Source organism: Macrobrachium nipponense, chromosome 22, assembly GCF_015104395.2.
Source record: "Macrobrachium nipponense isolate FS-2020 chromosome 22, ASM1510439v2, whole genome shotgun sequence".
Taxonomy (NCBI): Eukaryota; Metazoa; Arthropoda; class Malacostraca; order Decapoda; family Palaemonidae; genus Macrobrachium; species Macrobrachium nipponense.
In genome coordinates, this window is record NC_087213.1 from 53,771,972 (window position 1) to 53,796,694 (window position 24,723).

Genomic DNA, 24,723 nt, shown 5'->3' on the forward strand with positions numbered 1-24,723 from the left:
AAGCATTGACTTTTGTTCCTGTTTTGTTCAGAAACAACAATTAAATTTGTTCCATTTTTTTTGTCCCGTTACGGCAGTGATTTTCGTATGAAACCCCAAAGCCAAAAGTTCAAAATAAACTGTCCAATCAGTCAACGATTCCATTGCGATAATATCGGATAATCGTCTCCCGAGTGAGAAACAGCAGCAACTCGCTCATACAAAGCATCCTAAGGAGTGAAGCAAGAAAAAGATCTAAACTGTGGGAAAGATGGGAAAATGAGGCCTTGTCCCCTAAAGGACTTATCTCTGTATTGGCAAGATGTCATCTGCAGTTTTTGTCATTATTACATTTATTGCTGTTATTTTAATTTTTCTTTATTACTGAGATTACTATCAAGTTATTTTTTTTTTTTTTTTTTTTTTTTTTTTTTTTTACATTCAATTTTTGTATTTAGCCCTCTGGACCTGACTACTGTAACCACCTAAGGTCTCCAGTTGAAATTTAAGTTATATAATTTGTGCACTAACTGTTATTACTCTCAATGCATATTTTTTGTCACCAATATGTTTACTGTTATTACCAGTATTATGATTACTAGCTTTTATGCTACCTCAGCTATATTGTGGATAAGTGCCGATTATTCATTACCTTTTTCTTTTTTATCATGTCTCATGTATCTAGATTGTGTATGTTACGGTCTGTATTTTGTATATTCAATGTATATGGCCCTGAGCTGAAATAAAGCATATTATTATTATTTATTTTCGGTAATATACCTGCGCGCCCATTCGGCGTGCCCTTCGAACCAGGGCGTTGCAGAGGGTTGACGGGTCGAGAGCGCCGTCTCCTGGGCTGTACAGAGCGCCCGTGACGTCCTCCACGTTCAGGAGAGGCCAGGAGGCCTTCACTTCCTCCGGCGTCAGGAGGTGACACTCCACGCCTGCCGCTCGGCCTAGGGTGAGGAGACGGGCGTATTCCTCCATGCGCAGCTGTGAAGCAAAAAGAAAGAAAGAAAGATAGAAGAAGAAAACGACGTTATTTTGGAAGCATAGAAAACGTATCTTGCGTTGCGTTACCTTCAATGTTTTTTTTTTTTTTTTTTTTTTTTTTTTTTTTTTTTTGTAACATTAAACAAAAATACAAATCTATCAAAATCGAAAAGTAAGGGGAAATGATTTGACAGCAAGATGGAAGAGGGGAAGTGATGAAACGCAGGGAAGAAGAAGAAGAAAAAGAAGAAAACGACGTTATGGAAGTATAGAAAACGTATCATGCGTTGTGTTACTCTCAATGTTATTGTCTGTGTGTGTTTTTTTTTTAATATTATGTCTAACATTAAACAAAAACACAAATCTGTCATTCTGCTATTAGCTGATTCATCTATTATCCTAATTTATGCAAGGACATGACAGCGTTAGCAAGGTTTGACAAAAAAGAAAAAAGAAAAGAAAAGTGGGAAGAAGAAGAAAAGCACTCTTTAGGTCGTCAAATTCTCTGTGAAGAGTCTAATAGTCTAATACCTTGTTGGAGGCGATGAAGAGGCCGCCCTTGGGTATCCAACCCGAAGGTTCTTCGCTCTCTAGGTCTAGAATCATGTCCCTGGTGGCGTTGAGCAGCGCCGTGTCCGATTCCCTGGGCCGGATGCGCCAGACTAGGCCTACGGGAACAATTTTGATTGAGGAATATTTTATTTTTGACGTGACGACTGATAAATGGCTTGATTATTAATGAAATAAGGGTGAGCTTTGCTGTATTGTAAATTTCATAATTTTATTTAAAAGTCGTGTCGAAGACGATTTAAAAAAGAAAAACACAAAAATGCGAACCGCGATAAAAGTTTGAATTTCAGTGTATCAGAGAAACAACACACTAAGTCCTGACGTCGTGATAAAAACTGCCTCTAGAGAATAATTTCTTTGACAGACGAAAAACTTATATATATATATATATATATATATATATATATATATATATATATATATATATATATATATATATATATATTTATATATATATATATATATATATATATTATATGTATATATACTCTAATTAATAAATAACGCAATTCAGCAGCCAATAGGATATTCAGAGCAAATAAAAGCCCACCATTCGTATGCCAAGTGGTGCCGCTCGTCAGTCTGTGCCTTTCCAGCAGAACAGGGGAGCAGCCTAATCGTGCCAGGTGGTAGAGCGTGAAGCAGCCCATTATGCCACCGCCTGAAATGACAAAATAAACTAAAATGACATAAAATTATAGTTTTGTTGTATGACATCAACCTGCAACCTTTTTCATTCCACTTACTGTACCTCCTGAGTGACCTCGTAGGTCTCAGCGCTCGGCCTTTGGCCTAATTTTATATTCATCCTCTTCTTTTTCTTCTTCTTCTATATTCTATCAACACCACCAGCTTGATTGACGTATTTTTTTTTTTTAATCGGCGTGAACGCAAGTTAAGCTCATTGTCAGAGCATATTTTATTTTACGGATTTTATAGATATTTTATTTAACGATTTTAAAGATATTTTAGTTTACGCGTGTTATAGAATAGAGACGCTACTTTTAAGTTATAGGAACACTTGTTTGAAGGTAGATGGATTATATAGGAACACACGTATAGTAGAATTTCCAACTTCTGTCTTAGATTATGGACCATCACTAGAGAGAGAGAGAGAGAGAGAGAGAGAGAGAGAGAGAGAGAGAGAGAGTGTCTGTCTTACCTATAACAACAGCATTGGCCTCTCTCGGAAGCTGAAGTTCCCCCCCACCAGTGCAGGCAAATCTTCGACCATTTTCGCGCCTTGTCCCTTGGAGGAGAGCCGGAAGGCCTCTGCGAATGGTTGCAGTCCCTGTTCTGATGTTTCTCATGCATCGGTGGGATCCCTTCATTTCGGGACGCCTGCTGAAGAGAGAAATGGGTTGAGAGGCAGACAGACAGAATGGCCGACATATTGATAGAAATATAAATAATTTGGAAATTGCTGATGCTTGCACTACGTACTAGATTTCCATTTCCTTCGTAGACTGTATCAAGATGGAATAAGATAAGGTGAGTTACCGCGCATGGTGCCGGGGGCTCAGCTGTGCTCTCTGTGACGTCACCTGGAGACTTCTGAGTGTACTACGTATATGTGACGCTGCCCTGTAGCTATGATCTTGACTATTAGCCTTATTGTTCATGCCTCTTTTTGGATTCCTAACATTGCATTTAAGAAAGTAGGCTAATATTAATGTCTTTATGACTATATTTCCAAAATACAAATTCATATGATAGGGAACATAATAACAATGGAAATAAAAATTTACGCATGACATAAGCTTTATTCCTAACATTTAACTGGAAATCTCATTGCAGTTGACTCTCTCTCTCTCTCTCTCTCTCTCTCTCTCTCTCTCTCTCTCTCTTTCTCTCTCTCTCTCGTTTCAATCAAGCGATTTTTTCAAGATTACTGACCAATTTGTTTTCATCTAATTATACCTTTTCTATGGGATTTCTACATTCTGTCTCTTATTTCAATCAAATTAATTTTCAATATTACTGAACAAGATTTTTTTTTATCTTTTTCACACCTTTGCTACGAAATTTTTCCTTCTTAGAGTTTAATATTTTTATTCTAAAACGAAGCCTACACCTAATAAAAATGTTCATGACCTTCGGAACATCAATATTGGCTACCTTGAATACGTCAGTAAGATTCGAAATTGTTCCGACTCCTGGTTTTAGAGCATCACCATGGAAAATTTTGAATAAATCTTCCATTTCTTATAGATTTTCTTTAAAATGATGAGGCGGCCTATATATATAATACCTCTCTCTTTACATATGATATCCAGTCCTCGCCTGTTTTATCTACATCAGCTGAGCCTAATGATGTAAACTTATTTATAAATTTAAACGCTACGAACCCTCACAAATAACTCAAGTACTCATTTCCTATCAGTGCTTCAGGTTCTATCTATAATAGATTTTCTACTTGATCTTCCCCAGTCTCAGTCTCATTGTAACAGGTAGAAAGTGCTTCATGAGACACGCAGAGATACATAACTCGGAATCTGGATCATTGGGAGCAACATTTGAGCTTTGAGATGGACTACTTACATTTAAGCACTCTGTAGTGACAGAGATGTAGCTTCATCATTACTACAAACATCAAGACCCTGACTGGTTAAACTATTGTCTCTACCCACTATGAATAACCGTAGTCTATATTTAAATTCCAAAGGTGACGGATGATCATGACATTTGACAATGACCAATTTGTCGTATGAAAGAAAAGAGATGTTCGACTGTGTCTTGACATAGCCGAATTGTCAACAAGCACTCTAATCCATACAGTTCATGCAACATGTTATACAATCCTTTAACTGATTTAGATGAAATAATAACGCCGTTCTGGAACGGAGACATTTTGCCTTTCACTTTAGCATTACTAGGAAATCAATCATTTGATCAAGTATTTCGACTTGACGAGGGCTGTTCGAGAAAGCATCTCTGCCTTTGTTTACCATATTATATTTCATGCACAGGTTCATCAAGTCAAATCCCTTTTAATCGCACTGGCATTTCGATTTGATGAAAATATAAACGCACATGCTTCTTTAACTTTTTTTTTATATAATTTAAAGCTCAAGAAATAGTATTTAGCACACGAAAACATTTTTGCAAAATTCTCTCTCCATCAGATCTTCAGAGACATTCTTCCGATCGTGGCTAAAGATTTACTTGCATGAGAAATATAATTGATATGAATGATATATTCATATAATCTCTCAATTTTCCAAGTGAGCCTATTCATATACAGTTCGCGTAGTTGACCAAAATGCTACATGAAGCATACATATGCTTAGTAAACCAAGCTAAAATGACGAGATATTAGTGATAGGCTTACCTGAAGCAACAGTAACATTATTATAAGGATTTTGTGTCGGTATGGCACCTTGTTTTACATTTCGGGCAGTCTAGGGCAATAATTGAGCAATTCGTGCCTAAGGCTTCTCGCAAAATCATTGGCTTGGAAATGTGACGAGCAAATTCGTGCAGTTTTGGCATTGATACCATTATTTCTTTTGCATATATCCACCCGCTTCTTACATAGTTCTGCATCTTTTGGGAAACGGTAAAATCTAATTTTTCCACTTCTATCAGTTATATTGGTCTCAGAAGAATTGAAGCACCCATATAAAGCACATATTACCATGATGAATCTGTCCTCGCAAATGAAAACATAAACATCTGTGAAAAAATGCGGGATATTTCCCGCCTATTTGTCCCCTGGCTGAACTCCCCAGTCTCAAAGTGACGTCATGCGCATGAGCGTTGAAAACGAGACCTCTAGGTAACTCACCTTATCTTATTCCATCTTGGACGGTATCACTACCAAACAGAAGAGCTCTTAGTCACTACAAAGAATAATTTCTGATGAATTTTTTGTTTTCTTAAAACAATTCCGTCATTTGGCGAATATACCACGTAAGGGATAGCCACTAGTGCTTTCAATGCGCCTAAAGCGGCAGCACGCTCCTTTGGTCCACGTGGCGCATCACTGCTTTCTGCTTTTTAAATAGTTGGCTCTGTTCCCTTTTGGCAAGGCAATGGCCTCTTCAAACGGCACTGCTTTACGTTATAATATGCGGTTGTTTTAGCACCAGGAACTCCTTTATCCTGTATCTAACAGGAACTAGATTAAGTTAAGCGTTTGTTGTAAGTGTGGCCTTTTATTTATGAGAAAGATAAACGCTGCTGTGACACACAAACACACACACGCACACAAACACAAGCCGGTTTGGGATGGTACTACAACAGGGTCTATAGACGACGCTCCTCTTCAATAAAGCACGTGAATATTCCCGTACAACTTACGTGGGCTTCCCGTCCTGTCCTGTCCTGGTCGTCCCTGAGCGCAGACGAGAATTACTTTCAGGATCTCCTCTGTGCAAAACGAGTGCAGAGACTGATATCGCTACTATTTGTCAAGTTTTGAAGACAGCCCGGGCACGGGTACCGGTTCGACATCACTAAAATGAACAGGTGTGCCCAAGCCCAACAGCTTCCCGCAGTAGAGCGAGAACGACAACTAAAACAACGGGAAGTACTTGGAATACAAAAAAGAAAAGAAAGAGAGAGAGAGAGATGTACTACGAAATGTTACAATATACTCCAATCGTGTTTGCTAGTATACGATGTTCTCACCGGGGCTATTTAGGTCATATTACTGAATGAATGATGGGAAAATCCTGAGGTCTGTTGCGTAAGAAAATAGCGGCTGAATTTCAACAACAACAACTGCATATATAACTAACTACTGTAGGCTTAGTAAGGAGGATATAATAATAGGCCTATGTAAATATTATGCTCCGTGTTTATGTACTTATCGATTCTAACTACTTGACAAGGTATTTATCAAAGGACTTGAAAATATATAGTATCTTCCCACTTATCTGTCCAAGTTTGCAATAGATTTTTTTGAAGGCAAATTACTGAGTAATCTGTTCACAACATTTTGACGGTATTGCAAGCAAATGGCATCATATTCCAATCTGTAATGACGTTCATCATGAGAAACCTAGGAAACTGCATCATCTGATCCAGTTTTACTTATTATTATTATTATTATTATTATTATTATTATTATTATTTTAATGTCATGGGTGCATCTTGGTTCAATCAATCTTTAAGTCGGTACTCCTAGTACGTATATTTATATGCTTTCAGTGGAATATCTGTAAAAAAGTCGTGTTCATAGTTATGTACTACAAGCATTTTTTATATGTCTGTATTTAGCCATTGGCTTCATTTCGGTTCTATATCCAATTACTGCGTCTTTATCTGTTCATCAACCTAATTTCTCTCTCGTGCGGTTATTCCATGTTTGGTCGTATCTTTTTCTTAATCCAGGATAATGAGAGTTTTCGGTTGTTAATTAAAAGCTCTTTATAATAATTGTACCATTTGTGTAATGTTAGTGCTGCACATTCAGAATATTTCATTTTTAATGGACTGACAAATGCAACCTGGGTCGATAAGATTCTAAATACGATAAAAAAAATGTATATCTAGTATATCTCTCGAAAACACCCACTGCTTTATCACTATCTGAGGATTGTATTGTGGGTCTAACCTGATGTTCATGAGAACAAAAAGAGAAGCGAACTGCTTCTCTTTTTGTATATCTTTCTTTTTTCGTAGGTTTCCTGATAGTCAGTATTTCCGTAAACATTTTTCAGTAGTTGTTTCAGCAGCGTTCGTAACAAGAACGCTCACGAATGAGAGAGAATGAAGACTAGGGCATAATATGCTCTCAAACACTAGATCCATATGCTTTCAGAAACCTTGTGCTAGAGATCACAAAATAAAGTAATTCCTTCCTGGAAGAGGCATTGACTGAGTTGAAATAATGTTTTAGAAGAGAGAGAGAGAGAGAGAGAGAGAGAGAGAGAGAGAGAGAGAGAGAGAGAGAGAGAGAGAGAATGAATGTTGGTTGCAGGTGTTCTCGTACACACCGTCGGCGAAGATAACAATGCATGTTTACGAAACAATAATCCGTACCAATGTAACCGTATTGGCTGTGTTTTGTGACAGGAAGATGAAGAAGAAAGAGGAATGTGTATACTCTCTCATCAGTCGTTGTGAGAAAGGGTTAGAGTCGGTATGGACATCGGTCTAAGGTTACGCTTTCTCTTGCTCGTCTATCTTCTCCACTCGGTAAAAAGCTTGGTATTATCCTTCATTTCTTACAGGATCTCGATAGTTTATCTAGATCTTGCCTCTAGAAGCCAGGCCCGTTGACATGAGAATCCCACGGCGACTGTAGTATATCACAATGTAGTAACACTACAGATGCGCTGTCAGTCGACCATCAAATTATCATGCATTTTAAAGGTTTGGTCCTGTGAGTCTACGTGTTGGTATCGGCCTTTTCACTTGACCAGATGTCCACGTATATAGTAGTTATTTTTCATTTAGCTCGTCAGTACCGGCGGCAGCCAACACTCTTTCAGAAGTTACACCCGTGCTCAAAAATGACTTTGGGGTTATAGGCGAGAAATGTTACTGAACGTATGTGGGAAGGATTTTTTTTTTTTTTTTTTTTTTTTTTTTTTTTTGGTATATGACGTAGCTTGATTAGGATAACTTTTATCGTTGAAATACAAACTGTTGGAGGTCTGGGAGCCTTTAGAATTGAGAGAAAGAAGCCGTTGCTGGACTTGAAACGTTTATAAATTGAGATAATAGACTGTTGGAGGAATGTAAAAGTTTAGAATTAAAACAAAGAAAAATGTTAGAGAACTGAATATTTTTAAAATAAAATAAAATGAAACTGTTATAGGACACAAAACGTTTAGAATTAGAATAAACTTGTAGTACTCAAAACGTTTACAGAAACTCTCTCTCTCTCTCTCTCTCTCTCTCTCTCTCTCTTCTCTCTCTCTCTCTCTCTCGTCGTCTCTCTCTCTCTCTCTCTCTCTCTCTCTCTCTCAGCATCCTTGTTGCACCAGAGGCGACGATGCCTTCCAAGTCGTCTACCAGAGGATGCACTCTTCGGCGCTCGCCAGAGCCAGCCACCAGGATCTGCGAAAAATCGTGGCCCTCCTCCAGCCGGACGGTTCCTTTTCGGATTTGGAGGTCAGTCCTTCTTTAGAGGTCAGATGAAGCCAAATAATTTTAAGTACTATTGTATTCCATAGGTTGTTGTGTATTTCATGCTGTAGTACGTGAATGTTGCGTCCACTGATGTGTGGCATCATAAAGTAATATATATATATATATAGATATATATATAATATATATATTATATGTTATATATATATATATTATATTAAACAGGCGGAGGTTTCTCTAAACCCAACTATACAATGAAGGTAGGGGAAGCACACCAACAGGTCAAGGAACTCATATTTATTAAGTTGCAACGTTTCGAAGCCAACCAGCAGGCCTCATTTTCAAGCTAAAAAGAAACAATATCTAATTAGTACAATAAAATTAAGCTACAATATTAAAATACACAATGTAAAGTACAATCAAACAATCACAGTTAAAAACACAAATAAGGACCAACCGTTGAGTGTGAAGACAGAGGAAGGACTAACAAAAAACGTAAACAGTTCACGAGAGGTAAAGAGGTGTTCAGTGAGGGGACCAGTTTTTTAATAAACAAAGATTCATTAGTTGTTAAAACCTTGTGATTGGAAGCTCTGCCCAAAACCTGAAAGTCCTTGTACTGAAGAGAATACCTACATTTATCGGTATGATCCCTAATGTTGGAAAATTCGGGATTCGAAAGCTTAGTGCCAGTTCTATAGCTGACAGCTCTATGACTGTCGATTCGGACCTTAAGTAACCTATGTGTCGATCCAATATAGGTTCCTCGATTACATCGAGGACAAGTAAACTTGTAAATGACACATGAGGTCATCAATGGATCCAAACGGTCCTTGAAGCTGAGGTTTTTAACTTTCATCAACTCATTTCACCCTAACATCAAATTCACCATTGAACACGAAACCAACAATCAGTTGCCTTTTTTAGGTATTTTAATTACACGCTCCTCTCATGGCTTCTCAACTTCCGTTTTTAGAAAAAAGACATTCACTGGTCTTGGTACAAATTTTTATAGTTTTTGTTCTCTTGATTTTAAGAAAAATGCCTTATTAACCATGTTTCACCGAGCCTTTGCTTTGTCTTCCAGTTGGCCATCTTTTCACAATGAAGTCACGTTCTTGCAAAAATATTTTAACAGCAACTGCTTTCCCACCCAGTTGTTCTTTAAGCATGTCTCCAAATTTTTAAATAATATTTTTGTTCCACGTCATCCTACTCCTCACGTTCCTAAATTACCGTTCTATGCCAGCTTTCCTTTTATTCACAATACAACTTTTTATGAGGAACTCCACGCTTTAATGTCTGGTCATCTCCCTGCCATGAAAATCAAAATTATACCCACAAACCCACTGAATATCGGTAGCCTTTTCAGCTTCAAGGACCGTTTGGATCCATTGATGACCTCATGTGTCATTTACAAGTTTACTTGTCCTCGATGTAATCGAGGAACCTATATTGGATCGACACATAGGTTACTTAAGGTCCGAATCGAGTCATAGAGCTGTCAGCTATAGAACTGGCACTAAGCTTTCGAATCCCGAATTTTCCAACATAAGATCATACCGATAAATGTAGGTATTCTCTTCAGTACAAGGACTTTCAGGTTTTGGGCAGAGCTTCCAATCACAAGGTTTTAACAATTAATGAATCTTTGTTTATTAAAAACCTGGTCCCCTCACTGAACACCCATGCCACGTCTACACCTCTTTACCTCTCGTGAACTGTTTACGTTTCTTGTTAGTCCTTCCTCTGTCTTCACACTCAACGGTTAGTCCTTATTTGTGTTTTTAACTGTGATTGTTTGATTGTACTTTATATTGTGTATTTTAATATTGTAGCTTAATTTTATTGTACTAATTAGATATTGTTACTTTTTAGCTTGGAAATGAGGCCTGCTGGTTGGCTTCGAAACGTTGCAACTTAATAAATATGAGTTCCTTGACATGTTGGTGTACTTCCCCTACCTTCATTGTATAATATTATATATATACACATATGAGTATATGAAATTGGAATTCAGGTGTCTTTCAGTTCTCACACCTGTTCGTTTTGTTACAGGTGTGGAATCGTGTTAAAGTAAAAGTTTATGTGTGTGTGTGTGTGTGTGTGTTGTGTGTGTATAGATAGATAGATAGATAGATATACAGACAGACAGACAAAAATATGATATTTTTACAGTTTTGTCAAAAGTCCTCCAGAATGATCTACCCACTTTGAGAATCACTGCCCTTGTCTTTTTTTGGTCTTGAGAGACCTTGGCTGTAAAAACCCGCATCCGACATCGCTCGCAGGCAATGAGGGGGCAGCTCTCGCAGAGCCTCCGCCGATCACAGTCGAGGTCGGGGATGTCGCTTGTGGACATTTACCGCCAGGTCGGAAAAGACAAAGACAACAGACTGTAGGATACAGATCCTGTCTCTCCCGCAGTACGAAGGACCTGGGTCGCAGTCCTTCGTCACCCACGGGCGTCGGCAGTCTGCTCTTCTCTACCATCACTGGAAGGGGCAGAACCTGACGAAGGAGGCTGACCTCTGCTTCAGATACATCACCTACGACGCTCCCCCGATCGACGGTTAGGAGGGAGAGAGAGAGAGAGGATATATTTCTGTAACATCACGCTTACAACTGAACCCAGTTTTAGCCATTAGCACCTGAGCTTTCAAAATTCAGGTTTAATTTGAGTCAATATTACCCCCCCCCCCACCCCCCCCCCCCCCTCCCCGAAAGAATCATAACTATTTATATCGTTGAAAATATAGCTAGTTTATATATATATATATATATATATATATATATATATATATATATATATATATATATCATATATCAAGTTATTCATAATACTTTGGTTTTTTTACTGAGATATCCTCAACTCCTTCCCTGTCCAATTTTACCATAGAACCATTACCATTCACTTTTGGCGGTTTTGGGGGGCAGGGGGTGTTGGTTGTGGACTGTACTGACTTTCTAAAGTACTGACACCCAATTGTCACCCCCAGAACCCAACTGGTGGGACCACATCATCGGTGTGCCCCTTCAGATGTGGCAAGGGGCGGTGCTGGCTCAAGGCGTTCTCGACCAACAGCTACTCCTGGACTTCTTAGATAGGTAAGGAGGCAGAAGAGGTCATAATCGATCCCTGAACCCCCTTTTGCTGCCGGGAGAGAGAGAGAGAGAGAGAGAGAGAGAGAGAGAGAGAGAGAGAGAGAGAGAGCAGCAGCAGCAGCACCTATATGGTATAAATGTTTCTCGCTATCCAATCTCCCCGCAGTTCCAGCGGTCCTTAATTGTGTATTACTTGGAAGTTTGAACGAAGATGTAGTGCGTGACTTACCTAATGGTATTCCCCTTTTGCATTTGAATACATTTCTATCTATGCATGAATACGTTAATTTACTGTTTCTGTTTTAATAAGTGAGTTCTCTTATTTATGTAGACCCTTTTACCATCTCTTGCTTCCTGATTAACACCATAATATGTTCTGGAAGCTTGGATTTCAAGTCTGTAGCCCCTTTGGTGGGCTTGTTCCATATGAAGAGGGTTCATCTTCTGAATGATAATAATAATAATAATAATAATAATAATAATAATAATAATATAATAATAATAATAATAATAATAATAATAATAATAATACTAATAATAATAATAATAATAATAATCTTCTTCCTAGCTTAAACCCATTTTTATATGGGATCGCCATTGCGAATGAGTCGTCTCCATCGATTTCTGTCCTGTGCCTCGTTCTCATTTATACCTTTCAATTCCATATCTTACCCTACACAATCACGCCATCTCTTTCTTGGTCTTCCCTTCTTCCTTCTACCCTGCACTTCCATTTCCATCGTATGTCTTCCAACATGACGTTCCTCCCTTCGAAACAGGTGTCCATACCATCGAAGCCTTCCTTCCTGTATTTTCTTCGATATTTCAGCTACCTTTATCGATCCTCTTATATACTCATTTCTAATCCTATCTTCCCTTGTTACTCCCGACATCCATCTCAACATTCTCATTTCTGCTACATCTATCTTCTTCTCCTCTGTTTTCCTCATACTTGCTGTTTCTGTTCCATATAACATTGCTGGTCTGACCACCGTCCTATGGAACTTTCCTTTCAATTTCAGAGGGACCTTCTTGTCACAGAGGACCCCTGATGCAGACCTCCAGTTATTCCATCCTGTCTGAATTCGGTGTCTCACCTCTTGGTCCATAATAATAATAATAATAATAATAATAATAATAATAATAATAATAATAATAATAATAATAATAATAATAATAATAATACCATGGGACACCAGAGTTGAAGAGAAAGAGAGGGAAAAAATGGATAAGTATCAAGACCTGAAAATAGAAATAGGAAGGATATGGGATATGCCAGTGGAAATTGTACCCATAATCATAGGAGCACTAGGCACGATCCCAAGATCCCTGAAAAGGAATCTGGAAAAACTAGAAGCTGAAGTAGCTCCAGGACTCATGTAGAAGAGTGTGATCGTAGAAACGGCGCACATATAGTAAGAAAAGTACTCCTAAGAAGGCAGGATGCAACCCGGAACCCCACACTATAAATACCACCCAGTCGAATTGGAGGACTATGATAGACAAATAATAATAATAATAATATAATACATAATAATGAATTAATAAGATAAAATAATAATAAATAATAAATAATAAGATAAATAATAATAATAAATGTAATTGAATTCCAGAACTCATAATCACATGAGTCAATAAAATGGAAAAGTAAATCCACAATAGTATATCTTTTTGATTTTGTTATTCAAAATATATATAGCAGAGAGCTTTCGATGACTTCCAAGTGCAGGTCATCGAAAGATTTCTTCTTTATATATTCTAAATAACATAATCAAACAGACATGCTATGGTGGATTTACTTTTCCAATAATAATAATGATAACGATGTTCTAAGAGGTCCACAATAATAATAAATGTTGCGAATCCGTGTGTAATTTAAAAAAACCCTACAAAGCTTTCGAACCCTTCCCTGGGTTCATCTTCAGTAAAAAAAAAAAAAAAAAAAAAAAAAAAAAAAAAATATATATATATATATATATATATATATATAGATATTCTTATTCTATATATAGATCGTATAATATGTATGTATATTATAATTATGACTGAAGATAAACCCAGGGAAGGTTCGAAAGCTTTGTAAACGGTTTTTTTAGATTATACACGAACTCGCGACATTTTTAAAATTATTGTGGACCTCTTAGAACATTCAATATACTCTCGCGATAGAGAGTCCCCCCCACCCCCCCACTAAAAATGATAATTATAATAAGGTGAAAGTACAGGTTGCGAGAGATATAAATAACTGAATAAAAAACAACAACAACGCCCCAATCTTGCAGACTTTCCCCATGATTCGCACCAAAGTGGTTGGACTCCGGAGTTTCAGGCAATCTGGGTATAAATCTCAGACCACCTCCGTTCATATTCTCCTTCTTCCTTCTTCCCTCGTACTTTCCACTCCTTCCTGAGAGTTATTTCAGAGTGCAATTGCTATAGGTTTTTCTCCTGTCAACACCTTTTTTCAGCACTGAATGACCTGACATGATATGGTATAGGCCCCACCGCTTGACCGTGGAGCCTGTATCCCATAATAGGAGCCAGCGCTTGGCCATCGAATCCGTATCCCCATTCTGTGATCGTAAAATCGTTACTCTTCGACACCTGATGCTGTTTCGAAATCGAACACGTAGCTTGGGGGTTGCAGAATCTGGTCGCAGATGTTTAGGGTTACATAACACAACCGTAACTCTAACATCCGGCTGAGAGACACCTCTGTTATCTGAGGAAAAACGTGATGACACAGTCGCTTTTGAGAGCAAGAGCCCGTGCTGGCTGTATGACATGCCGAGCTAAGGAAGACGGTGGTGCAAGATGGATGAAGCCCCGTAGCGGAGAAGCTTCCGTTAGTGCCCCTCATGCGGTGTACTGTAGGCTTTACTTAAGGGTCTTTGAAGCGTCCCTTTTGCCTCTAGCTTCTACTACCTTTTCATTTCTCTTACTGTAGCTCCGTTTATATTATCTTTCTTCCATCTGACTTTCCTCGACCCTCTCTTAACAGTTGCTTCATAGGTATCCTCGTCACACCTTTCAAACTTTTTAATTGTCAATTTCCCAGTTCTTGGTCATTGGGCTAAATGCTATCATCCAATTCGAGTCCAAGATGCTTCAGTTAAAAACCAAATCTATTATTTATAGCTAAATATTCCCCAAAGTTTTCACTCTACCTTGGGACAACTTGCACACTACGGGAGAAGGCTCAAGTACCACAGACGGATCCAGTCACACAGCGCAGGGACCTCATATATTGGTCCCTGCTCTTGGCTTTCGCCCCAAACTCTATAGTCTATTCAATTCTATTCTACTCAACCAGGTTCTGGGCGAACACGCTGCACGGCCCCGTCTGGAATCCCGAGGACCTGGGTGGCAGTAATGCAGGTAATGGCTTCTACAGGTAATGAGTTGAGTTGCTCAGATTGGTAGAGGAACGAACAATCGCTCTCATAGGTGAGGAGGAGATCGATAAGGAGAAAAAAGTAGAAATAAAAAAGTGGAGAAAATAACTGGAAAAGTTTGATTGTAGACGGATCTACTGACCTTACGTGTTTGGAGGTGTGCGTGCTTATGAGGTCAGCCCAATTACCTGCGATTCAAGAGAGCCTGCTCTAGTGTTTTCTAATCTGTAATGGCTGATTACTCTAAGTTCAAGAGAGGCTCTTCTAATGTTTTCTGATCTGTAATGACGCGTATTTATGTTTTGGTGTAACCAGATAAAGGGACCCTCTTTCTGCATATTTTCATAGTTGGTGGTAGGAGTGCCATCGGTGCACCCCAAGCGTTGCACTGTAGGCATTACTCTAGGTTCTTTGCAGCGACCCTTCGGCCCCAACTGCAACCCCTTTTCTTCCTTTTACTGTACCTCCGTTCATTTTCTGATATATTTCCTTCCTCTCTCTCCCATCAGCTGTTTCATAGTGCAGCTGCTTTGAGGTTTTCCTCCCGTTGAACTGAATATGTAGTATTGAGGCCGAAGGAACTTAAGAGTCAAAGGTTCGAAAGGTGCAGTAACAGGAGGAAAACCTGATCGCAATTGCACTGTTAAGGAAAGTAAGATGGAAGAAAGAGCATATGAAAGGAGGTACAGTAAAAGTGTTGAAACGGGTGGCAGCTACGGGGCCGAAGGCACGCTGCAAAGAACCTCGAGTAATTCTGGTGTCAATGTCCATTTCAGCGTTGAATGACCCCGAATGTCATAGGTCACGGCGCTCGTCCTGGGCCAAAATTCTATCTCCCATTCCATTCTTAAGTAACGACACTTCCTATGAGGTGGAACCATTGGTGACACTTTGATTATCGCCTCCAGGAGGGAACTTCGGTCCGCGAGCCTTACTGGGGGAGGTGGAAGGGCTCCTCCGAGGGACTTGGCAGCGTGTCCATGGCGAAGTTGCTTCGCAGTTGTACGAAGAGTTGGCCCTGAGGAATTCCTACGAGGGAAATGGAGTCAGGTCAGAGAGAGAGAGAGAGAATTGTTTTGTATCAAGGTCCCTTTGCCATGGAAGAACTATGATGTCTAGGCTAGTCCCTTACGGTGCTCCTGATGGGCTGTTGATAAGCCAATCACAGGGCTGGAAACTCTCAGTCTCTCTTGAGAGTTCACATCGGCAGGATGTATGTTCCACCTCTCCTGTGGGATACTTTTGAAAGACTTATCCCTCAGGAGAGGCGGAACATACATCCTGCCTAAGTGAACTCTCGAGAGAGACTGAGAGTTTCCAGCCCTGTGATTGGCTTATCGACAGCCAATCAGGAGCGTCGTAGGTGACTGGCCTAGAAATCAGATGCACGGTTGATGTGTCTCTACTATAGCCTGTCAAAGGACGAACATGATCCAAGTGTTTGCAGTTGAATTTGAACTTTTTTTTTCTATTTCTGTCACTGATAATTAAAAAATGACCTTACGAATGTTTTCATCTTTAACCATTACAAAATTCTTCTCCACTGAAAAAAAATTAATAATATATCTCAAAGACATCTTTTGCGCCGTTATTTCCAGTAGACATCTCCTTGCCTCTCGGGAAATGTTTTTATTATACGAAATAAATGAATATATATACAGGGTGTTCATAAAGTCCCAGTACCATTCTGAGCAATAAATACTTGTAATGGTACTGGGACTTTATGGACATCCTGTATTTTTTAACGCCTGTCACAGTCGCTTCCAGCCTCCCGTGGGATACTTCGTTTTTAACGACTAAACCCGAAATCCTCCCCCTGCTGCCTTGCAGACCCGACGGTTGCATCCACCAGCACAATCCATTGGGTAATCACTCCACAGTAGATCACATGTACCTGAATCACACTCTGGGGAATCCTTACTCCGGGGAGTACGGCAAAGAGATGATGTGGGTATGTAGTCATTGGGAGTGGGACTCCACTCACCAACCCCCGTAGAGGGGTACCAGTGCCTGTAGGCATTACTTAAGGTTCTTTGCATCGTCCCTACGGCCCCTAGCTGCAAGGCCTTTCATTCCTTTTATTATACCTCTGTTCATATTCAGTTTCTTCCGTCTTGCTATCCACCCTCCCCTGACAATAGTTCCGTAGTGCAACTGTGAAGTCTTTCTCTTGTTATACTGTCAATTTCCCTTTTCAGCTCTGAATGACCTCATCCCAGTGCTAGACCCTTAAATTCTATATTCCATTCCATTGCACACACCAACTCCCAAAAGTTTTTTCATGCATGGGATGCAATGTACAGTTAATTCCCTGTAGAATGTTTCTGAGTATCTGATGTGCATTCCATCTCTCACAAAGAATTCTCCAAGCAGTAGTTAGCTTTGTATAGCCACAATGCAGTCTTCTGCAGGGGTTAAACCTAAGACCTGTTATCTTTGTATATTCACAATCCAGCCTTCTGCAGCAGTTAAACCCAAGACCTGTTATCTTTGTATATTCACAATCCAGTCTTCTGCAGGGGTTCAACCTAAGACCTGTTCTCTCTCTACCGCCAGACGTTAGGTCTCATGATGTCGTGGTACAGCAGCACGGACTTGGATTATGAGGACGCCGCCGTTGAAGGAATCTACTCGAGTTACTTACAGTGCCACCAGTGGGTCTTCAGGGGCGGCGTGATCGAACCAACTCTAGTTGGAAGGAAAATCCCAACAGGTTTTGTTCTTTACTTGAGGAAACCGCGTCCTGGAAGACCAAATGATGTTCATTTACTGATGTGCAACAAGCAGTTTTAGACACAGCTAACTAGGGGACATGGGCCACTGATATCCTTTAGTTATTCCAGACATGGTTTCACTGTATTTGCTGTGCTGAGATTTAATGTCATCATTTAACATTTAAAGCCATTTGAACAATTTTAGCTCTTTGTGGTGGTAGAAGAATTCAAATCAACTTGCTGTCAACAGTCAGTCCTCTGGGTACTCTAATATGGGCAGTTCATGCTTGGAAAAATTTGTCATCTGGGGCAGTTTCAGGCCACTGTTCTGTGAGATCAATAGAGTGAATTTATTGGTCTTCTGTTTAAATTTTTTTTTAGTTAGAAGCCAATATTTTCCTTCACTTACCAAGCTTACACTTCAGCTGTTATTAGAGAAAACAGGGAAGGGAGCCATTAATTCCTGGGCTGGGATTAAAAAGAACTAGTATCCCTGGAGGATAATATGAACAGAGCATAACCATTAGTTATTTTTATGACCACTAAGAGCTGTCTAGTTATTGAGTAGATGATGATGCATTATGAACCTTAAAGACCTCAGAATCATTTATTTCCTTGAAATTATTGTAAATTATTGGCTCTCACACCAGTCTTGCTGTTTTAGCAAATAGTAAGAGAAGCTTATGTCTGGCATTTGTTGTTGGTTGCCAATCCAGATTGCAAGTGCTGACCACACTCAGTGTTGCTTAACAATGATTACGTCCTGACTTAGCTTAAATATTCATCGGTTTGGCCTCTATTGGCACGGTTTGACCTACTTTCCAGCTTAGAATTTGTCGTCAGTTTCATGGCACTGAATTTTGGGTGACATTTTCTTGGTAAAACACCCATTTTTCTTTCAATACACATTTGCATATGATTCCTTACTCACTTTGCATATTCATTCACTTTCTGTTATTATTCTTTGTGAAATAATTCATGGCAATGTAATTATCTATACAAATATAGATAGGTGACACTTGGGATTCACTTTGTAGCCTTGGTGTTAAAGTGACAGAGGTAATTTCTCCTCATGTTTGTGCTTTCTAGGCACAGTGATCACCTATTACAGCGTCAGGGCCCTGATAGCCGACACAGGTAATAGTCTGCTGAAGATGGGCCGTTACCGAGAACAAGTGGAAGCCATCCTACACAGATACGAAAACATTGTTCCAGCGCCAGAATATGCTTTGGTTGGGCATCGACATTTTTTCAAGTAAGTTGATTGGATTGAGGTTAGCTCCTGCCGCTCAATTTCTTTGTTTCTTTCTTAAATTATTGCAAGATAATCGTTACCTGTTTCACTAATTGGGTCAACACTAACCCTTTCAGATTTCTGTGATTTAGAACTACAGCATTGTTTTCCCAACACATGACTGCCTCCCTAGTTTCAGTTGGGGGGCCTTCGGAGAAGGGGCACTTGGTTAAACTAAGGTCCCTAGGTTCCCCAGGTCATCTGAACTGTCTGTCTTTAGATGTGTGGGCTCCAGGTTTTTCAAGCAAGCACTAGAAGAATGCCTCTAACCCCCTGTAGGGACCAAGTCTCCTTCAGGATCACTAAAGTTTTGAAACAAATATAAAATTTTATTTTTCATATTATTAAAAGAAGATGCACAACCCAACCTAAACTTCTGTGATTCCTTGAAGGCACTGGATCCATTCACCAATTGGTCCAAAGGCCATTTTGGATCTCTTCTGCTTCAGAGACTGGGAGCTGCTGGCAGGCTGAATCCAGTGTCTTCAAGTAATATCAAGAAATGGGAGACAAATTTTTCTTTTCCACATTAAATTCAATCAAAGTTGTTATTATAGGCACTCTTCTCTTGAGTCCATAGGGAACCTAGGGTCACTGATGTTTCAGAAGAGTCTGGAGGCCACCATTCTAAACATGTTGGAAGGAAAACTTTAATATAAGTAGAAAGGACTCTTACTGATGTAGAGCTGAAGATAATCGCATTATCAGTCCAGTCCTACCCTTTCCAGCTCTGACTTGTCCGCCCATCAGCGCCGTGACTATTATGCTAGCGTGAGGATTCTCTCCAATCGAACTGTGAGACCTGAGAGTTGGTCATCTGGTGAAAACATTGATGGATACTTTCAAGTAGGTTTCAACCTCTTTGCTTATCTGTGCTTCAGGGAGATAGGTTAAAACAAGTAATCTTGCCAAAGGCCCCTGATTATTAGGGAAAAGGAAGTTTATAAGAATCCTCTGAGGGAATTTTTAGTTATCTTGGAAAAATATTAGCTTTCAATAAACAGAAAAGCACCGATTGCTTAATTGAATGTGATGAGTTTTTTAAAGGGAAGGTATTGAAGGGTTCTTTCCAAGAAAGTTCAAGTTCGCTCTGATGTGAGAGAGAGGCAGAACAGGACCAGCTCCTGAATGGAGTTAGTGGGTTGTTAGGACTTTAGTTTTGATGGAACTTAGAAAAAAATACAGTTAAAAGGAAATGAGTATGGCAGACCTCCCTGCCATTTTCATGACCACCTGTTGCCTTGCATAAGATTTCTGTATCTGCAGAGTAAAATTTGCCAGATTATTTCTGCTTTTGAAGGACTATTTTAAAAATTGATCTCATCTGCACTCATCATCTCTTAAAAACAGACCTTTGGTCAGATTGTAAAATCTGATGTGAGTTTAAAATACTACTGATCAGGCAAGACTAGATTTGACAGGCACCCTCTATTCTGAATGCCACATTCCAGGCAGATGGCTTCATGACAATCCTCGTCGATGGTGGAGAGTATTGAAAGTTGAGGAATGAGGTCTTCCAGGTGTATGACTGGGCAAGAGTGCCTTCCGTTACCAACCAGTACACCACAGAAATTCCAGCCGTAAGTCCTGAGCTCTTTTCAGTCTCATTGGGTCTTCTACTGTTAAATGCTCTGCCCTACAATACATTCGCCTTTTTGTCAGTCAAGACCTTGAGCTTAAAAGCGCCTCAGTGGCGTGGTCAGCTTGGTCTTGGCCTGCTACCTCAGTGGTTGCGAGATCGATTCTTGGGCGTTCCATTGAGGGGTCAGAGATGTGTATTTCTGGTGATATAAGTTCACTCTCGACGTGGTTTGGGAGTCACGTAAAGCCATTGGTCCCTTTGCTGAGTAACCACCGGTTCCGTGCAACGTAAAGACACCATACAAACAAACAAACAAGACCTTGAGCTTAGTGGGATAAATGAGAGGCAAATGTCCAGATGAATGGGAAGGGCCTGTGTACTACTGTTGGGTGAGAGACAGCTAGTAGTGTGGTTGGGTGAGATGCATAATAAGTACTACCGTCTGCAATCATGGAAGTGAAAACAAGGCAGTGATGTATAGTAGAGTAGAAGTGAATGTGGCTGATCTAAATAATGCTGCTGTCACAACTTTTAAAGTTTGGGCTCCATGAGCTTCCAAAGGGAACAGGTATAAGAACCGGTTTCTATTGTTTGCCTTCAATGACTTGCAAGTGTCCCCCTTTGGGGCTCACTGTTATTACTGTAAGAAAAAGATTTTCAGAATTTTAGATAATTACTTATGATTTGGACATACTAACACTACCAATCACTTGACATGGATACAGAATGGATATTATTATTATTATTAAATGTAATACATAAACAGGCTCAAGGTAATCTGCAGTGACAATATTGCCCTTTACAGTACCACCTAAACAGTTGGTTCTCAAGGTACTTCTACAATGACGCCAAATTCAGTGGTGGCGTCACAGATGGCCTGGTCGGTCTAGCGAGCATGGTGTACAACCGACCACACGTTCCTCTTCGCGCACTGAAGTCTTGGTTCTTCTTCGACGACGTCATTGTAGTTGTGGGGTCAGGTATCACTCTGGATCCAGCTCATGTCACTCACAAATATGTTGGAACCACTTTAACTCAGGTACTTTACTTCTGCCCTGAACATTTGAGTCATGTGTTTGAATTAGTAAAAAGTTTAACAGACGATTTGCATGAATTATTTGTCTTTCCAAGTAGACGTGATTATGCTAACCTTTGCTCTACCAGTCAGTTACTGGTGAGTGAAATTCTTGGTATATTTCTGAGCTAACTGAAGTTCGCCTATTAATGACATCCTCTTACCTGTCCAGATAGCTTTTGAAGGTCGGTTTGTCGTCTGCACAGGAAGTGGGAAAGAAGAAACTCTAGAGATGGGTGTCTTTGACTACTACAAACCGTCCTGGCTGTTTCCACCGTAATGTCAGCTACGTTTTCCTGAATGGTGATGAACACCTTCATTCAACAGCTGAAACGCGGTACCATGATGACAAAGAGCTCGATGTCTTTATGTAAGTAATGTAGTTATAAGAATTTTTCCCTTAATCTTTAGTATTACTGGCATACCAGTATTATGGAAACAGTCCAGATTTATATCAGTTGCATTTACAGGGCTTGGATAACCCACAAAGCTGATCCCATTAATGCTACGCTGGCTTATGCCGTACTCCCAGCAACAAACCTTGAAATCACAAGACAGTTCTTCAGTCATCCTTCTGTGGAAGTTGTCACCCAAGACGAAAACAAGCACGTGGTTTGCCATCACCCTTCAGTGGTAAATATCCAGTTGGTTTTTTTGCATTTTAATATTTTTTTGCTAAATACTAAAAAGAAATTTTTGAGATCTGAGAAAGACTAGATAATCATCCATGCTTACTAGTAAGTTTGGATTTGTTTGCTTGAAAAGTTTTATATATTTTACAAACCTCTTATTATTATTAGACAGGGTTCACCCAGCTTGACTTCAGTGCCTGATATTTGGAAAGCCAGAGAACAATACATTTCAAGTGTAGTGACCTCATGAAGAAGTATAACATACCCTTCTAGTTATAGACTCAGAATGTAAACTTTAGTACTTGAATGAGTCTACAATCTTTCGCGCCCTTCTTGACAGGCTATCGGCGCATCTCTGGTAAGTGCTGGGAAAGTGATCGTGGACTCCTGTGGCGGTGTAGGGCCCCTGGAGATTGAGGTTGATACCCCTTGCCTTGTGTTAGCAACTGTGGAGAAAACTACTGCCGGAGAAGCCACGATATTCCTCTCTGTCTCTGATCCTCAGCAGATCTATGATGTCTTGAAAATTTCCATCACTTTTGAAGGCTCCGTGATGGAAAAGGGGATTGACCTTCCACTCGATCCCGTGAGGGGATCCAGCACAACTGTAATGATTCGACTGTAGAACGACCAGGAACTGAAGCTCGGTATTTTCCACTTGTGCTGGCACTGGTTGATTTTGATCTGATACCAAGACCAGAGCAATAAATTCTTTTCAGCAGCTAACTTTTGTAATCTGTCAACAATGCTTATGAATTCCTTGAAAAACTTGGCCAAATAATAATGCAAACTGAACATCATAAAGGTCACCCTTGGCCAAATAATAACACAAGCGCCTCAGTGGCGTTGTCGGTTTGGTCTTGGACTACCACCTCGGTGGCCGCGAGTTCGATTCTCGGGCATTCCACTGAGGTGTGAGGATTGAGTATTTCTGTTGATAGAATTTCACTCTCGACTTGGTTCGGAAGTCACGTAAAGCCGTTGGTCCCGTTGCTGAATAACATAAAGTTCACCCTGAGGTAACAGATGTTCAGGGATAACTCTTCCACAGTACCTGTGATGTAACTTGTAAATATCCCGTGAACTGCAGCACATTCCATTGCCGCCCTACCTGCATTTTGGGATCATTAACATCATCAATGACGGACTGATTAACAGCTCTTCTAAGGCGGCAAAATCGCTAGGGATTTGATAGTTGGAGACACTTCCATTGCAGATTGGATCTGGCTAAATGCATCCTTGCACAACTCCCCCCCCCCCCCAAAGGGACCAGTTAGTTAGCACAGCGTGCCTTCGGCCCCCTAGCTGCAAGCAACCCCTTTCATTCCTCTTACTTTACTTCTGTTCTTCTTCTTCTTCTTATTCATCTTCTCTTTTTTGCATCTCCTGAGAGTTGTTTCAAATTGCAGACTGCGGGATTTATCAGTACATCCTGTTACACCTTGCAGATATTCTGACTTTCATTAATAATAATGATAATAATAGTTAATAATAATGATAATAATAATAATGAAATCTGGTGTCGATTGACGAATAGGGATTTGAAACGTCTCTTGCGAATGGCCAGTGACGTCACCACCGATATATAATCATCAATTCGCAGGTGTTAGTTAAGTCTGAGCCTCTCGAAAGGCCCCCCAGGAGAAGAAACGTGGCACTGATACGTGTGTGTTTGCTCCCACCCTCACCCCCACCCCCCCCTCACCCTTCCTCCCTTCCTCCCTTCCCCCTCCTCCCTCCCTCCCTCCGTCGAGTGGACGCTACAGAGATCTTTCGGTAATATTTTCGATTATTACACTTTTCAAGCGAAAACTCGCTTCAAGAGATTTAATATTATATATATATATATATATATATATATATATATATATATATATATATATATGTATATGATATATATATATATATATATAATATCTATATATATATATGTATATATATTTATATGTATATATATATATATATATATTTTATCCAATATCTATATCTATATATATAATATATCTATATTTATTATATCATATATATATTATATATATGATATATTATATAATATATAAATTTATTTATTATATATAATATACATATATACACACACACACACACACACACACACACCACACACATATATATATATATATATATATATATATATATATATTATATATATATCATATATATATATGTGTGTGTGTGTGTGTGTGTCTGTAGTGCTGAGACACCATTATATAACATGAATAATAAGTCCTAGTCCTACAAACCCCTTTTATGCATCCATGACACCGCATATGAGCGTAAACCATTACCGACAGTTAAAAAATTCCTGGATACAACATTTCTTAC

General features: G+C 39.5%; 2 protein-coding genes and 1 long non-coding RNA gene across 4 annotated transcripts in view; 2 read left to right on the forward strand and 1 right to left on the reverse strand.

Annotated features, from left to right (window-relative positions):
• Positions 1 to 205, forward strand: part of LOC135198655 (uncharacterized) — a 36,482-nt gene extending 36,277 nt beyond the window's left edge. Inside the window, exon 3 of the long non-coding RNA XR_010310858.1 lies at positions 78 to 205. This is a non-coding gene — a long non-coding RNA (uncharacterized LOC135198655). The remainder of the gene's footprint in view (positions 1 to 77) is intronic.
• The window catches only part of LOC135198650 (sarcosine dehydrogenase, mitochondrial-like), a 38,246-nt gene extending 32,189 nt beyond the window's left edge, over positions 1 to 6,057 (reverse strand). The window contains exons 1-5 of one of the 2 annotated variants that reach the window (XM_064226440.1): positions 5,845 to 6,057; positions 2,705 to 2,883; positions 2,093 to 2,203; positions 1,504 to 1,640; positions 760 to 972 (exon numbers count right to left, since the gene is read on the reverse strand). In XM_064226440.1, the coding sequence (XP_064082510.1) occupies positions 760 to 972; positions 1,504 to 1,640; positions 2,093 to 2,203; positions 2,705 to 2,873 (630 nt within the window). In that variant the 5' untranslated portion in view covers positions 2,874 to 2,883; positions 5,845 to 6,057. Of the gene's footprint in view, positions 1 to 759; positions 973 to 1,503; positions 1,641 to 2,092; positions 2,204 to 2,704; positions 2,887 to 5,844 lie in introns of both variants that reach the window. The other variant, XM_064226439.1, reaches the window with a different exon arrangement.
• Positions 6,058 to 7,538: 1,481 nt separating this feature from the next.
• Positions 7,539 to 23,106, forward strand: LOC135198272 (chondroitinase-AC-like). The gene is given in 14 exon segments (XM_064225841.1): positions 7,539 to 7,686; positions 8,464 to 8,607; positions 11,011 to 11,155; positions 11,583 to 11,691; positions 15,002 to 15,066; positions 15,992 to 16,133; positions 16,914 to 17,034; positions 17,640 to 17,796; positions 18,887 to 19,052; positions 19,820 to 19,937; positions 20,543 to 20,671; positions 21,479 to 21,847; positions 22,160 to 22,381; positions 22,721 to 23,106. Coding segments are annotated over 14 exon segments (2,226 nt in total). The 5' UTR covers positions 7,539 to 7,632; the 3' UTR covers positions 23,006 to 23,106.
• Positions 23,107 to 24,723: the final 1,617 nt, after the last annotated feature.